This window comes from Oncorhynchus mykiss, chromosome 9 (assembly GCF_013265735.2).
Source record: "Oncorhynchus mykiss isolate Arlee chromosome 9, USDA_OmykA_1.1, whole genome shotgun sequence".
NCBI classification, from domain to species: domain Eukaryota; kingdom Metazoa; phylum Chordata; class Actinopteri; order Salmoniformes; family Salmonidae; genus Oncorhynchus; species Oncorhynchus mykiss.
Window position 1 is genome coordinate 27,983,875 of NC_048573.1, and position 15,960 is coordinate 27,999,834.

Consider the following 15,960-nt stretch of genomic DNA (forward strand, 5'->3'; position numbering starts at 1 on the left):
ATTTTATCCAACAAAATGACACTACATGTTGTAGCTGGGACCCTTTGGATGACAAATCAGAGGAAGATTTTAAAAAAGTAAGTGAATATTTAATCGCTATTTGTGAATTTATTAAACCTGTGCCGGTGGAAAAATATTTTGATGTGGGGCGCCGTCCTCAAACAATCGCATGGCATGCTTTCGCTGTAAAGCCTACTGTAAATCGGACAGTGTAGTTAGATAAACAATAATTTAAGCTTTTAACCGATATAAGATCATTTAACCAAGATATAAGATATTGTATGTACCTAAATGTTTAATATCCATCATTTTTATGATTACTTATTTGAATTGCGCGCCCTCCAGTTTCACCAGAAGTTGTCCCGCTAGCGGGATGCCTAGCCTTAAGAAATTCCACAAATGTACTTTTAAGAAGGCATACCTTAATTGAAATGCATTCCCGGTGATTACCTCATGAAGAGAATGAGAGAATGCCAAGATTGTGCAAAGCTGTCATCAAGGCAAAGGGTGGCTATTTGAAGAATCTCAAATATAAAATATTTGTTTAACACTTTTGGTTACTACATGATTCCATATCTGTTGTTGCATAGTTTTGATGTCTTCATTATACTACAATGTAGAAAATAATACAAAATAAATAAAAACCCTTGAATGAGTAGGTGTTCTAAAACTTTTGACCGGTAGTGTACGTGAAGAACCCAGTATGTAAATACAAATACAGGCGGGGTGTGTATAACTAAACTAAATTATATGTACAGCAGAAAATACAGTATATTACAATGAGCTATATCAATAATCCAATATGTAAATACAGGTGGGGTGTGTATAACAAAACTAAATGCAATGCAATGACCAAAAGTATATGGACACCTGCTCGTCAAACATCTCATTCCAAAATCATGGGCATTAATATTGAGTTGGTCCCTTTGCTGCTATAACAGCCTTCACTCTTCTGGGAAGGCTTTCCACTAGATGTTGGAACATTGCTGCGGGGACTTGCTTCCATTCAGCAACAAGAGCATTAGTGAGGTCGGGCACTGATGTTGGGCGATTAGTCCTGGCTCGCAGTTCACGTTCCAATTCATCCCAAAGGTGTTCGATTGGGTTGAGGTCAGGGCTCTGTGCAGGCCAGTCAAGTTCTTCCACACCGATCTCGACAAACTATTTCTGTATGGACCTCGCTTTGTTGCACAGGGGCATTGTCCTGCTGAAGCAGAAAAGAGCCTTCCCTAAACTGTTGCCACAAAGCTGGAAGCACAGAATCGTCTAGAATGTCATTGTATGCTGTAGCGTTAAGATTTTCCTTCACTGGAACTAAGCTAAACCAAACTAAACCAAGCCGGAAACATGAAAAACAGCCCCAGACCATTATTCCTCCTCCACCAAACTTTACAATTGGCACTATGTATTCGGGTAGGTAGCGTTCTCCTGGCATCCGCCAAACCCAGATTCATCAGTCGGACTGACAGATGGTGAAGTGTGATTCATCATTCCAAAGAACACGTTTCCACTACTCCAGAGTCTAATGGATCCCAGCCTGCGACCCAAAACAACGATGTCGTAAAAGAGGGAAACGAAGCGGTCTTCTGGTCAGGGTCCGGAGACAGGCACCACTCCCTAGCATACTACTCGCCAATGTCCAGTCTCTTGACAACAAGGTTGATGAAATCCGAGCAAGGGTAGCATTCCAGAGGGACATCAGAGACTGTAACGTTCTTTGCTTCACGGAAACATGGCTCACTCGAGAGACGCTAACGGAATCAGTGCAGCCAGCTGGTTTCTTCACGCATCGCGCCGACAGAAACAAACATCTTTCTGGTAAGAAGAGTGGCAGGGGTGTATGCCTTATGGTTAACGAGACGTGGTGTGGTCACAACAACATACAGGAACTCAAGTCCTTCTGTTCACCTGATTTAGAATTCCTCACAATCAAATGTTGACCGCATTATCTACCAAGGGAATTCTCTTCGATTATAATCACAGCCGTATATATTCCCCCCCAAGCAGACACACCGATGGCCCTGAACGAACTTTATTTGACTCTTTGTAAACTGGAAACCACATATCCTGAGGCTGCATTCATTGTAGCTGGGGATTTTAACAAGGCTAATCTGAAAACAAGACTCCCTAAATTGTATCAGCATATCGATTGCGCAACCAGGGCTGCTAAAACCTTGGATCATTGCTATTCTAACTTCTGCGACGCATATAAGGCCCTCCCCCGCCCTCCTTTTGGAAAAGCTGATCACGACTCCATTTTGCTGCCCCCTGCCTACAGACAGAAACTAAAAAAATAAGCAATTTTCCTTCACTAGAACTAAGCTAAACCAAACTAAACCAAGCCGGAAACATGAAAAACAGCCCCAGACCATTATTCCTCCTCCACCGAACTTTACAATTGGCACTATGTATTCGGGTAGGTAGCGTTCAGGTCTGTTCAACGCTGGTCCGACCAATCTGATTCCACGCTCCAAGACTGCTTCGGTCACATGGACTGGGATATGTTCTGCATTGCGTCAAACAACAACATTGATGAATATGCTGATTCGGTGAGCGAGTTCATTAGAAAGTGCATTGATGATGTCGTTCCCATAGCAATGATTAAAACATTCCCAAACCAGAAACCGTGGATTGATGGCAGCATTCGCGTGAAACTGAAAGCGCGAACCACTGCTTTTAACCAGGGAAAGGTGACCGGAAACATGACCGGATACAAACAGTGTAGCTATTCCCTCTGCAAGGCAATCAAACAAGCTAAGCGTCAGTATAGAGACAAAGTAGAGTCACAATTCAACGGCTCAGACACAAGAGGTATGTGGCAGGGTCTACAGTCAATCACGGATTACAAAAAGAAAACCAGCCCCGTCTCAGACCAAGATGTCTTGCTCCCAGGCAGACTAAATAACTTTTTTGCCCGCTTTGAGGACAATACAGTGCCACTGACACTGCCCGCAACCAAAACCTGCGGACTCTCCTTCACTGCAGCCGACGTGAGTAAAACATTTAAACGTGTTAACCCTCGCAAGGCTGCAGGCCCAGAAGACATCCCCAGCCGCGCCCTCAGAGCATGAGCAGACCAGCTGGCCTTATCCCAGTCTGCTGTTCCCACATGCTTCAAGAGGGCCACCATTGTCCCTGTTCCCAAGAAAGCTAAGGTAACTGAGCTAAACGACTACCGCCCCGTAGCACTCACTTCCGTCATCATGAAGTGCTTTGAGAGACTAGTCAAGGACCATATCACCTCCACCCTACCTGACACCCTAGACCACTCCAATTTGCTTACCGCCCAAATAGGTCCACAGACGATGCAATCTCAACCACACTGCACACTGCCCTAACCCATCTGGACAAGAGGAATACCTATGTGAGAATGCTGTTCATCGACTACAGCTCAGCATTTAACACCATAGTACCCTCCAAACTCGTCATCAAGCTGGGTCTCGACCCCGCCCTGTGCAACTGGGTACTGGACTTCCCGACGGGCCGCCCCCCCAGGTGGTGAGGGTAGGTAACAACATCTCTACCCCGCTGATCCTCAACACTGGGGCCCCACAAGGGTGCATTCTGAGCCCTCTCCTGTACTCCCTGTTCACCCACGACTGCGTGGCCATGCACGCCTCCAACTCAATCATCAAGTTTGCGGACGACACTACAGTGGTAGGCTTGATTACCAACAACGATGAGACGGCCTACAGGGAGGAGGTGAGGGCCCTTGGAGTGTGGTGTCAGGAAAATAACCTCACGCTCAACGTCAACAAAACAAAGGAGATGATTGTGGACTTCAGGAAACAGCAGAGAGAGCACCCCCCTATCTTCATCGATGGGACAGTTGTGAAGAGGGTAGTAAGTTTTAAGTTCCTCGGCGTACACATCACGGCCAAACTGAATTGGTCCACCCACACAGACAGAGTCGTGAAGAAGGCGCAGCAGCACCTCTTCAACCTCAGGAGGCTGAAGAATTTCGGCTTGTCACCAAAAGCATTCACAAACTTCTACAAATGCACAATCGAGAGCATCCTGTTGTGCTGTATCACCGCCTGGTACGGCAACTGCTCCGCCCACAACCGTAAGGCTCTCCAAAGGGTAGTGAGGTCTGCACAACTCATCACCGGGGGCAAACTATCTCCCCTCCAGGACACCTACACCACCCGATGTCACAGGAAGGCCATAAAGATCATCAAGGACAACAACCACCCGAGCCACTGCCTGTTCACCCCGCTATCATCCAGAAGGCGAGGTCAGTACAGGCCATCAGACTGTTAAACAGCCACCACTAACATTGAGTGGCTGCTGCCAACACACTGACTCAACTCCAGCCACTTTAATAATGGGAATTGATTGTTATTGATGTAAAATATTTCACTAGCCACTTTAAACAATGCTTCTTAATATAATGTTTACATACCCTACATTACTCATCTCATATGTATATGTATATACTGTACTCTATATCACCTACTGCATATTTATGTAATACATGCATCACTAGCCACTTTAAACTATGCCACTTTTGTTTACATACCCTACATTACTCATATCATATGTATATACTGCACTCGATACCATCTACTGCATCTTGCCTATGCCGTTCTGTACCATCACTCATTCATATATCTTTATGTACATATTCTTTATCCCTTTACACGTGTGTGTAAACGGTAGTAGTTTTGGAATTGTTAGGTTAGATTACTCGTTGGTTATTACTGCATTGTCGGAACTAGAAGCACAAGCATTTTGCTATACTCGCATTAACATCTGCTAACCATGTGTATGTGACAAATAAATTTGATTTGGATTTAATGGTGGTCGAGCTCTACACCATTCCTACCGACGCTTGGCATTGCGCATGGTGATCTTAGGCTTGGCCATGGAGACCCATTTCATGAAGCTCCCGACTAACAGTTATTGTGTTGACGTTGGTTCCAGAGCCAGTTTGGAACTTGGTAGTGAGTGTTGCAATGGAGGACATATGATTTTTACACACTACGCACTTCAGCACTCGCCGGTCCCATTCTGTGAGCTTGTGTGGCCTACCACTTCACAGCTGAACCCAAAAGGGTTCAAGCTGGAAATAAAAAGTGTTCTTTAAGGGTTCTCCTATGGGAACAGCCAAATAACCCTTTTAGGTTCTAGATAGCAGTGATAGAGTGTAGACTCTCTGTACATAGGGCAGCAAGCGGTCTCTAAGGTGCAGGGTGTACCGGGAGGTAGCCGGCTAGTGACAGTGTCTAAGGTGCAGGGTAGAGCACCGGGCGGTAGACGGCTAGTGACAATGTCTAAGGTGCAGGTTTGAGCACTGGGCGGTAGCCGGCTAGTGACAGTGTCTAAGGTGCAGGGTAGTGCACCGGGCGGTAGCCGGCTAGTGACAGTGTCTAAGGTGCAGGGGAGCGCACCGGGCGGTACCTGGCTAGTGACAATGTCTAAGGTGCAGGGTTGAGCACCGGGCGGTAGCCGGCTAGTGACAGTGTCTAAGGTGCAGGGTAGAGCACCGGGCGGTAGCCGGCTAGTGACAGTGTCTAAGGTGCAGGGGAGAGCACCGGGCGGTAGCCAGCTAGTGACAGTGTCTAAGGTGCAAGATAGAGCACCGGGCGGTAGCCAGCTAGTGACAGTGTCTAAGGTGCAGGGGAGAGCACCGGGCGGTAGCCGGCTAGTGACAGTCTCTAAGGTGCAGGGGAGAGCACCGAGTGGTAGCCAGCTAGTGACAGTGTCTAAGGTGCAGGGGAGAGCACCGGGCGGTAGCCGGCTAGTGACAGTTTCTAAGGTGCAGATCGGGGTACCAGGTGGTAGCCTGCTAGTGATGACTGTTCAACAGTCTGATGGCTTGGGGATAGAAGCTGTTTTTCAGTGGCTCTGTGCCAGTTTTGGAGGCGGAGACAATAAGGTCTCCGTCTCCAGGTGGCTGAGGTCCTTGATCATCTTCATGGTCTTCCTCCCTGGGTGCTGAAGATGTCCTGGGGGGCAGGCAGTGTGCCCCAGGTGATGTTTTGGAGAGCCCTGCGGTTGCGGGGGGTTCAGTTGCCGTACTAGGCGGTGATACAGCCTGACAGAATGCTCTCGATGGTGCATCTTTAGAAGTTTGCGAGGGTCTTAGGGGCCAAGACATATTTCTTTAGCGTCCTGACGTTGAAGAGGCGCTGTTGTCCCTTCTTATGCACAGTGTCGGTTGGAGAGACCACTTCTGGTCCTCAGTGATGTGCACGCCAAGGAACATGAAGCTTTTGACCCTCTCCACTTTGACCCTCTCCACTTTGACCCTCTCCATTGTGGCCTGTCGATGTGGATGGAGGCGTGCTTTCTCTGCTTTCTCCTGTAGTCCACGATTAGCCCCTTCATTCTGTTGATGTTGAGGGAGAGGTTATTTTCATGGCACCACTCTGCCAGGGCCCTCACCTCCTCCCTGTAGGCTGTCTCCTTCATTGTTGGTAATCAAGCCTGCCATTGTGTTGTCCTCTTAAAAGCGAAGTACAAAGGATTCCCAATCTGTCACATAGGAAAACAATGACATCTAAAGCTGTATTGTGACATTTCAGATCTTAGCTCTGTGTGTGTGTGCGTGCGTGCGTGTGTGTGTGTGTGTGCGTGCAATGTGGGGAAATAGTGGGAGCCTGCTTGTTGCTGTCCAACACAACTGCTAAAAACGGTAACAGAATCGCTGACAATGGCTCATTAACAAATAATTGTGCTCCTCATTCATTAATGTCACTCTTGGTAAATTTGTATGATTAATAATTCTTAATTTAATTCTGCAGGGGTTTTATACAGACAACCCATGGAAGGTGAGAAAATAACTAGAACATGTTGACTCCTGTACAAACATATTCTATATTTATTTTGTCTTACAGAAATCACTGAACAGCTTACTGGCTACCACTATAAAATGTTGACAATGACAACACAAAAATGTCTGAATACATACTCTGAAAGCCTTCTACAGCTTGCATCTGTGGCAGGCTGCCTTTGCCCAATCTTAGAGAGGGAAAGCCCTTTTCAACAGGAGCAACCTACTTCCTGGGTACTGTTGAATAGATATATCTGTGATCTCTCCTTTATCTATGAAGACTCTTTCATGTAACACAGCTATAAGCAGAGCTGGAGAGCACTACGGTGTTGAAGGCTGAGCTGTAGTCGTTGAATAGCAATCTCACATAGGTCCTTTTGATGTCTCGGGATATCTCTTGATATCGTTTGATATCTCTTACTCCATCTCTGATCAATAGCTTTAATGAAACAGAGAGAAAAAGAAAATGGGCATGTTCATTAGGATGGGATACCTAACGTAGCGTGAATCCTTATATTGTTTATCAGTTGATCAGCTTCCTCTCCGATGCAGTATGATTACTGATTGATGTTTCCACCTCTCTGATGCAGTATGATTACTGATTGATGTTTCCACCTCTCTGATGCAGTATAATTACTGATTGATGTTCCCACTTCTCTGATGCAGTATGATTACTGATTGATGTTTCCACCTCTCTGATGCAGTATGATTACTGATTGATGTTTCCACCTCTCCGCTGCAGTATGATTACTGATTGATGTTTCCACCTCTCTGATGCAGTATGATTACTGATTGATGTTTCCACCTCTCCGCTGCAGTATGATTACTGATTGATGTTTCCACCTCTCCGCTGCAGTATGATTACTGATTGATGTTTCCACCTATCTGATGCAGTATGATTACTGATTGATGTTTCCATGTCTCTGATGCAGTATGATTACTGATTGATGTTTCCTCCACTCTGATATAGTATGATTACTGATTGATGTTTCCACCTCTCCGCTGCAGTATGATTACTGATTGATGTTTCCACCTATCTGATGCAGTATGATTACTGATTGATGTTTCCATGTCTCTGATGCAGTATGATTACTGATTGATGTTTCCTCCACTCTGATGCAGTATGATTACTGATTGATGTTTCCACCTCTCTGATGCAGTATGATTACTGATTGATGTTCCCACCTCTCTGGTGCAGTATGATTACTGATTGATGTTTCCACCTCTCCGATGCAGTATGATTACTGATTGATGTTTCCACCTCTCTGATGCAGTATGATTACTGATTGATGTTTCCTCCACTCTGGTGCAGTATGATTACTGATTGATGTTTCCACCTCTTTGATGCAGTATGATTACTGATTGATGTTTCCACCTCTCCCATGCAGTAGTATGATTACTGATTGATGTTTCCACTTCTCCGATGCAGTATGATTACTGATTGATATTTCCACCTCTCAAATGCAGTATGAATACTGATAGATGTTTCCACCTCTCTGATGCAGTATGATTACTGATTGATGTTTCCACCTCTCTGGTGCAGTATAATTACTGATTGATGTTTCCACCTCTCTGATGCAGTATGATTACTGATTGATGTTTCCACCTCTCCGCTGCAGTATGATTACTGATTGATGTTTCCACCTCTCCGCTGCAGTATGATTACTGATTGATGTTTCCACCTATCTGATGCAGTATGATTACTGATTGATGTTTCCACCTATCTGATGCAGTATGATTACTGATTGATGTTTCCATGTCTCTGATGCAGTATGATTACTGATTGATGTTTCCTCCACTCTGATGCAGTATGATTACTGATTGATGTTTCCACCTCTCTGATGCAGTATGATTACTGATTGATGTTTCCACCTCTCTGATGCAGTATGATTACTGATTGATGTTTCCACCTCTCTGGTGCAGTATGATTACTGATTGATGTTTCCACCTCTCTGATGCAGTATGATTACTGATTGATGTTTCCACCTCTCTGATGCAGTATGATTACTGATTGATGTTTCCACCTCTCTGGTGCAGTATGATTACTGATTGATGTTCCCACCTCTTTGATGCAGTATGATTACTGATTGATGTTTCCACCTCTCCCATGCAGGTATGATTACTGATTGATGTTTCCACTTCTCCGATGCAGTATGATTACTGATTGATATTTCCACCTCTCAAATGCAGTATGAATACTGATAGATGTTTCCACCTCTCTGATGCAGTATGATTACTGATTGATGTTTCCACCTCTCTGATGCAGTATGATTACTGATTGATGTTTCCACCTCTCTGGTGCAGTATAATTACTGATTGATGTTTCCACCTCTCTGATGCAGTATGATTACTGATTGATGTTTCCACCTCTCCGCTGCAGTATGATTACTGATTGATGTTTCCACCTCTCCGCTGCAGTATGATTACTGATTGATGTTTCCACCTATCTGATGCAGTATGATTACTGATTGATGTTTCCATGTCTCTGATGCAGTATGATTACTGATTGATGTTTCCTCCACTCTGATGCAGTATGATTACTGATTGATGTTTCCACCTCTCTGATGCAGTATGATTACTGATTGATGTTTCCACCTCTCTGATGCAGTATGATTACTGATTGATGTTTCCACCTCTCCAATGCAGTAGTATGATTACTGATTGATGTTTCCACTTCTCCGATGCAGTATGATTACTGATTGATATTTCCACCTCTCAAATGCAGTATGAATACTGATAGATGTTTCCACCTCTCTGATGCAGTATGATTACTGATTGATGTTTCCACCTCTCCGATGCAGTATGATTACTGATTGATGTTTCCACCTCTCTGGTGCAGTATGATTACTGATTGATGTTCCCACCTCTTTGATGCAGTATGATTACTGATTGATGTTTCCACCTCTCCCATGCAGTAGTATGATTACTGATTGATGTTTCCACTTCTCCGATGCAGTATGATTACTGATTGATATTTCCACCTCTCAAATGCAGTATGAATACTGATAGATGTTTCCACCTCTCTGATGCAGTATGATTACTGATTGATGTTTCCACCTCTCTGGTGCAGCATAATTACTGATTGATGTTTCCACCTCTCTGATGCAATATGATTACTGATTGATGTTTCCACCTCTCTGATGCAGTATGATTACTGATTGATGTTTCCACCTCTCTGGTGCAGTATGATTACTGATTGATGTTTCCATCTCTGATGCAGTATGATTACTGATTGATGTTTCCACCTCTCTGATGCAGTATGATTACTGATTGATTGAGAAAGGGGCGAAGGAGAGGAGGAGGGGATCAGACCCTGGCCCCCTCCTTCTCTTCTTCTCCATCTGGCTCTGCCAGCATCCCTCGCGCCACACAGCGGGCAGTGCCAACACACACAGGCGTCCCCTCTGGCATAGCGGGGCCGTCCTGTGCCAAAGGAGATGGTGTAATGGTGGCAGAGGCGCAAGGAGATAGACACACACATGAATGCATGATGCAGGCACACAAGCACAGGCACAGTCAGACAAACACACCTAGTCAATGTCAACCACTTCCCTACAGACTCCCAATCTTACTCACTCCTGCATATATCAGACAAGATGTGTGTGTGTGTGTGTGTGTGTGTGTGTGTGTGTGTGTGTGTGTGTGTGTGTGTGTGTGTGTGTGTGTGTGTGTGTGTGTTGGCACCAGAGAGGCTTGGGTTGGTTCATCTGTGCACCATATAATGTACTTAAACACTCTTAAACCTCCCCTGTAATTAGTATTAGCATTAAGCTAATGTGGAATATGTGGGTCCCGGTCACCTACAGTATCATGTACCTTTAGTGTCCTCTATAGCTGACATGCATTTCCCTTTGTAGGTTAATAAGCTGCCATCTGGCCCAGTTGTATACCTCACCAGAAAGGGATGAGTTATGTGTTATGACTAACATGCATATCTGGCCTCCAGCATGGTCACCTCACATGGCCAACTATACGAGCTGTCACTGGGGGTGATGACTGGTGACAGCGGGGAGAGAGGGTGTCTGGAGCGAAGTCACCAGACTGGAGCAGGAATAGTCTGGAATCACATCCCGGAATACTGTTTTTTGGAGGTGTGGGGTAGAGAGAGAGAGAGAGAGAGAGAGAGAGAGGCAGGCAACCTAAGTTACTTAATCACCAACGTAACCTTAGGGAACACCATCATGGAGAGTGGGAGAGAATAAATGATGAATAAATAATAAATGGCTTTTGTCAGCTTAGCCTTATTTGAAGGGCTGTGTGTTTAGGACAGAGACCTTTTCTTTCCAGTTGTCACTGAAAGACTGACGGCCGAGGAGAAACAGAGAGACTAAGATAGGAGAGAGGGGTTGGAGATTGAGGGAGAGAGAGAGAGACAAAGATAGGAGAGAGGGGTTGGAGATTGAGGGAGAGAGGAAAAGAGAGAGGAAGACAGAGAGAGAGGAGATAAAGAGCGCTGTCTGGGTGTCGTCACTTTCCCCACATTTCCGTCTTGTTTTTGCACAAATCTCTCTTGATCTCCAAATCAGGAATTTGTGAGGGAGGGATGAATTAGAGAAGAGATAGGAGGGGGCTCTCATCGCCATTAATGTGATGCTGTTTCAATAGCGGTGCCTCCTGGTCGTAGCCCAAGGCAATCATTAGGACATAGAGAATCTGTTTTCGAAGGCACCAATAGAAGCTAGATTGTGTTTAGGGAGGGGTTGGGGTATACCCAGATTTAAGACGTACACTTTGAAAACCAAGGCAACGGGAGACTGGGTTTTATTCAGGGAAGTGACGAGGATAAGGGTGCTGTACTGTATGTTTATTGCAAAAGTGTCTCTGTTTGTGGCATTCATGAGTAGTTTTAAAAGCATGGTTGCTGGTTAAAACCAGCTAAATATAGCAGAAGAAAAAAAACATGAATATGGCTTTGTTGATCCTACTCTATGTTGTATTCTACTAGTTTAGCCCCATTGGGTCCCCTCATCTACATTGTCGTTGTTATGAAAAAAAAAGTATAATCTAGAAGCAAATTGAGTAATGGTGCGTGACTGGTTGAAATCTGGTTCGCCAGCACACACTCTTCAGAAAAACATTGGTGGCATCCACTGCCATAGCAACACAATTGGGCTTCCCCCCTCCCTCCCGCTCTCTTGCCCCCCCCCCCTTCCTCTTCCTCTTCCATCCCTCCCTCTCTTTCTCTCGCTCTACCACACCCCCTTCGCTAGCTGGTCGCTACACAGTCACTGTGGACTACTGAAGAGTGCGGGAGGTTGGGTAGAGTTGAAGAGAGCTACTTGAGTGGTTTTCACTGGAGGAAAAAAAATAGAGAGAGAGAAAGAAAGAAAAAAAGTGGACAAGAAAGTGAGTGAGTGTGGTTGGATTGGTGGGAGAGGATGAGCGAGGACTCTCAGTCCCACTACCGGATGGACGCTGGGGATAGGCTCAACGGGCTTGGCCAGCGGAGGAGGAAACCCAAAAAGGTAAATAAAGACATGTCTTTCCATGGGCAACTTGGACAGCTTTTTGGCCTGGTTAAACCCCGTTAGCATTTATGCTGGAGTAACACTGGGGCGGCAGGGTAGCCTAGTGGTTAGAGCGTTGGACTAGTAACCGGAAGGTTGCAAGTTCAAATCCCCGAGCTGACTAGGTACAAATCTGTCGTTCTGCCCCTGAACTTGAGTGGTTTTCACTGGAGGAAAAAAAAATAGAGAGAAAGAAAAAAAAAAAACACTGTTCCTAGGCCGTCATTGAAAATAAGAATTTGTTCTTAACTGACTTAAATAAAGGTAAAATAAAAATGTAAAATAAACACTGGAGCTCCTGCGGTTGGAAGGTCCAGGGGGAGGTCGAGGTCTGTCAAGCTGGCTCTCCGGAGCTCTGCTTGTCGGAAGCAGCTACTGCTTGCAGCTCCTGTCCCTGGTGGCTGGGGCAGTTTGCTGGTGGGAGCGCAGGGCTGCCGTGTGCTCTGCTTTGAGCGGGCAGCAGGCGCATTAGGAGGATGTCGGGAGAAGTGAGTGGTGTGTGTGGTTGTTTTTTTTTGTTGATATTGGAAAAGCTCCATTGATGGGCTTGATTTGTGCTGATGAGCACTCTGGATGTGTGTGTGGCTGGTCTCTCCTGCAGGAAAACTGTTGGAGAAGTGCTGATAAGGGTTTATTGCAGCCTTATCCCCCTAGGAGCCTTCTCTCTCTTCTCTCTCTTCTCTCTCCTCTCTCTAGGGTTGGGTGATATGGCCAAAATATTATACCACAGTATTTTTATTTATTTTTGACAGTATTTGACAGTATTTAATTTTTTCGACTAATAAAAGTAATTAATGAGTAACGCGTGACGCTAGGGTGGCAGCATACATTCTAACTGATTTCAATGGGTCTCTCTACATTCTGATTGTTTTATACTGTTCAATTCAACTTCAACCAACAATCACTTTCTGCATTTCCTGCACTTATTTGAGATCATTTCCACACTGCCACATAGGGCTGCACGATATGGGCAAAAAATGTAGGCCTTATTTTTAACCAAATATTGCGATTGCAATTTGACTTGAGATTTAGATCAAAACACTTCAACTATTGGAATCATGGAAAAATAATGATTATTCTAATTCTATAGTTAGAACATAATAGTGGGCACTTTGAATGCAGTGTTGTTCGACATGTCAACAAATGAAAATGCCAGGGAGGAGTTATTGTGACAGGATAGGAACCAAAGTGTTGGTCAGTGATTCCTAGGGGGCCCTATAATCTTTGGCTACATTAACTGTTTTCTCTTAGCTAGTTTATCTAGCTAACATATTCATGTTTTGCCTATTCCTATTTGATTTAGAAGATACTGTTGCATGTGCTGCATTGACAATGGAGACTGAACGCAAGTGTCTCGTGGCCGAGCAACAACAAATGCACTCCTTGCGTGACAGGGGGCGGGGCTAAGCCTGTGTGGAAAGTGCCGTGAAGAGAGAGATCACTCAAGTATAAAACTATAAAAATGGACGTTGCACTGGGGTATCACATTTAACAAACAAAACATTAAAATACTGTTACTGAAAGTAAAGTAGAAACCCAAACTGGTGCGTGCATCAATACTGGTATATAGTAAAATACAGTATACCACCCAGCCCTACCTCTCTCTCTCTCTCTCTCTCGCTCTATCTCTCTCTCGCTCTCTCTCTCTCTCTGTCGCTCTTGCTCTCTCTGTCGCTCTCTCTCTCTTTCTCTCTCGCTCTCTCGCTCTCGCTCTCCCTCACTCTCACTTTTGCTCTCACTCTCTCTCTCTGTCTGTCGCTCTCTCTCTCTCTTTCTCATTCTCACTCTCTCTCGCTCTCTCTCTCTCATTCTCTCTAAGCTAACTGTTTCATATGGTTTCATCCTTCTTCCCTGCTGTGATGAAGCTAACTTTATGAAGCGAGATGGCTTCATGGAGATTAGTTGTATTACAGTTTTTCACAATTGCTAAAACACTAAAACCCATTGGCTGAACAAAGTTCTCAGTTACCTGGACTCATTTAGCTAATTATGCAGTCTGTTGTCAATACCTTAAACGATTTCACATGATAAAACACTATTTGCAGATCTCACTTAGACTTTTCAGCAAAACTCTAAACACATTCTCATTCTCAAAACACATTCTGCACTCTAATGCACATGTCATCCATACTGGTAAACACAAGTGGCAACAATCAAATACAAATAGAGAACATATGTCATTGATTGAACACAACCACTCAAAATGTATTTAACCTGTTTCGAATGATGCGACACAACCAATATAAGCCAGTTCAGAGAGCAAACAGGTTGTTGAAGGTGGGAAGGAGAAAGTCTGAGAATGGATACTGTAGTACAGTGCATTGTAGGCTGTATACTGTACAATGGGTGAATTGTATGGCCCTGAACATTGTGCTTTCCATTTATTAACAGTACTGACTGCTCAATAGATTTTGACTGGTTGCAGGTTCATATCAACAAAGAACAAGAATTACAGTATCACAGAGACAAAGAACAAGAATTACAGTATCACAGAGACAAAGAACAAGAATTACAGTATCACAGAGACAAAGGACAAGAATTACAGTATCACGGAGACAAAGGACAAGAATTACAGTATCACAGAGACAAAGAACAAGAATTACAGTATCACAGAGACAAAGGGCAAGAATTACAGTATCACAGAGACAAAGGACAAGAATTACAGTATCACAGAGACAAAGAACAAGAATTACAGTATCACAGAGACAAAGGACAAGAATTACAGTATCACAGAGACAACGGACAAGAATTACAGTATCACAGAGACAAAGAACAAGAATTACAGTATCACAGAGACAAAGGACAAGAATTACAGTATCACAGAGACAAAGGACAAGAATTACAGTATCACAGAGACAACGGACAATAATTACAGTATCACAGAGACAAAGAACAAGAATTACAGTATCACAGAGACAAAGAACAAGAATTACAGTATCACAGAGACAAAGGACAAGAATTACAGTATCACAGAGACAAAGAACAAGAATTACAGTATCACAGAGACAAAGGACAAGTTTGTGAGATGCAGGGTACAGTACTGTAAAAATAGGGGTACAAGGAGGAGGAAGAACAAAAAACAAAATTGCAAAGAGCAACGCAGAGTAGTAATTTCTGATCAATTTTGAGCTACTATGATAGAACATGTTTTCTTCCATCAAAGGACAATGACGGAAAAATATGAATCTTTTTTTTAATTAAAAATGTGCTTCTCCCTGAGAATTGTATGTTTTGAACAATGTGTTTTCTATTTTTTGGTGTATTGTTTACTGACTGCTTGAGAGTGTATATCATTTTGATCACTTTGTTATGATTTGAGAGCAGTGTTTGATTTTGAACACAGGTAAAACTGTTTTGAGGCGAATGTTTCATTTTGCAAGAGGTTATGTAAATAGTGCTTGAAGATGAGGTTTTGTGTTTAAGGTTTTCAGGAATGGAGCAACGTTTCAGAAATTGTGTTTTAGCAATTGAGAAAAACTGTATTAGCATCTTCTCTCTTCCTTATGGCTATGTCAATGTGAGCTCCTCCCTACTATCTTTCACCCATTAGTTGGTTTATTAAAGAGGAATGGTCTCTCTCTCTCTCTCTCACTCACACACACTCTCTCTTGCTCTCCCTATCTCTCTCTCCGTCTCTGCCGTAGCTCAGGTTCACACCCACAGGCTAGAGGATGG

The 15,960-nt window shown here is 44.1% G+C and overlaps 1 protein-coding gene across 1 annotated transcript in view; it reads left to right on the forward strand.

Annotated features, from left to right (window-relative positions):
• The first annotated feature begins 12,004 nt into the window (after positions 1-12,004).
• Positions 12,005-15,960, forward strand: part of ank2b (ankyrin 2b, neuronal) — a 164,376-nt gene continuing 160,420 nt past the window's right edge. Inside the window, exon 1 of the mRNA XM_036987751.1 lies at positions 12,005-12,243. Within this exon, the coding sequence (XP_036843646.1) occupies positions 12,157-12,243 (87 nt within the window). The 5' untranslated portion in view covers positions 12,005-12,156. The remainder of the gene's footprint in view (positions 12,244-15,960) is intronic.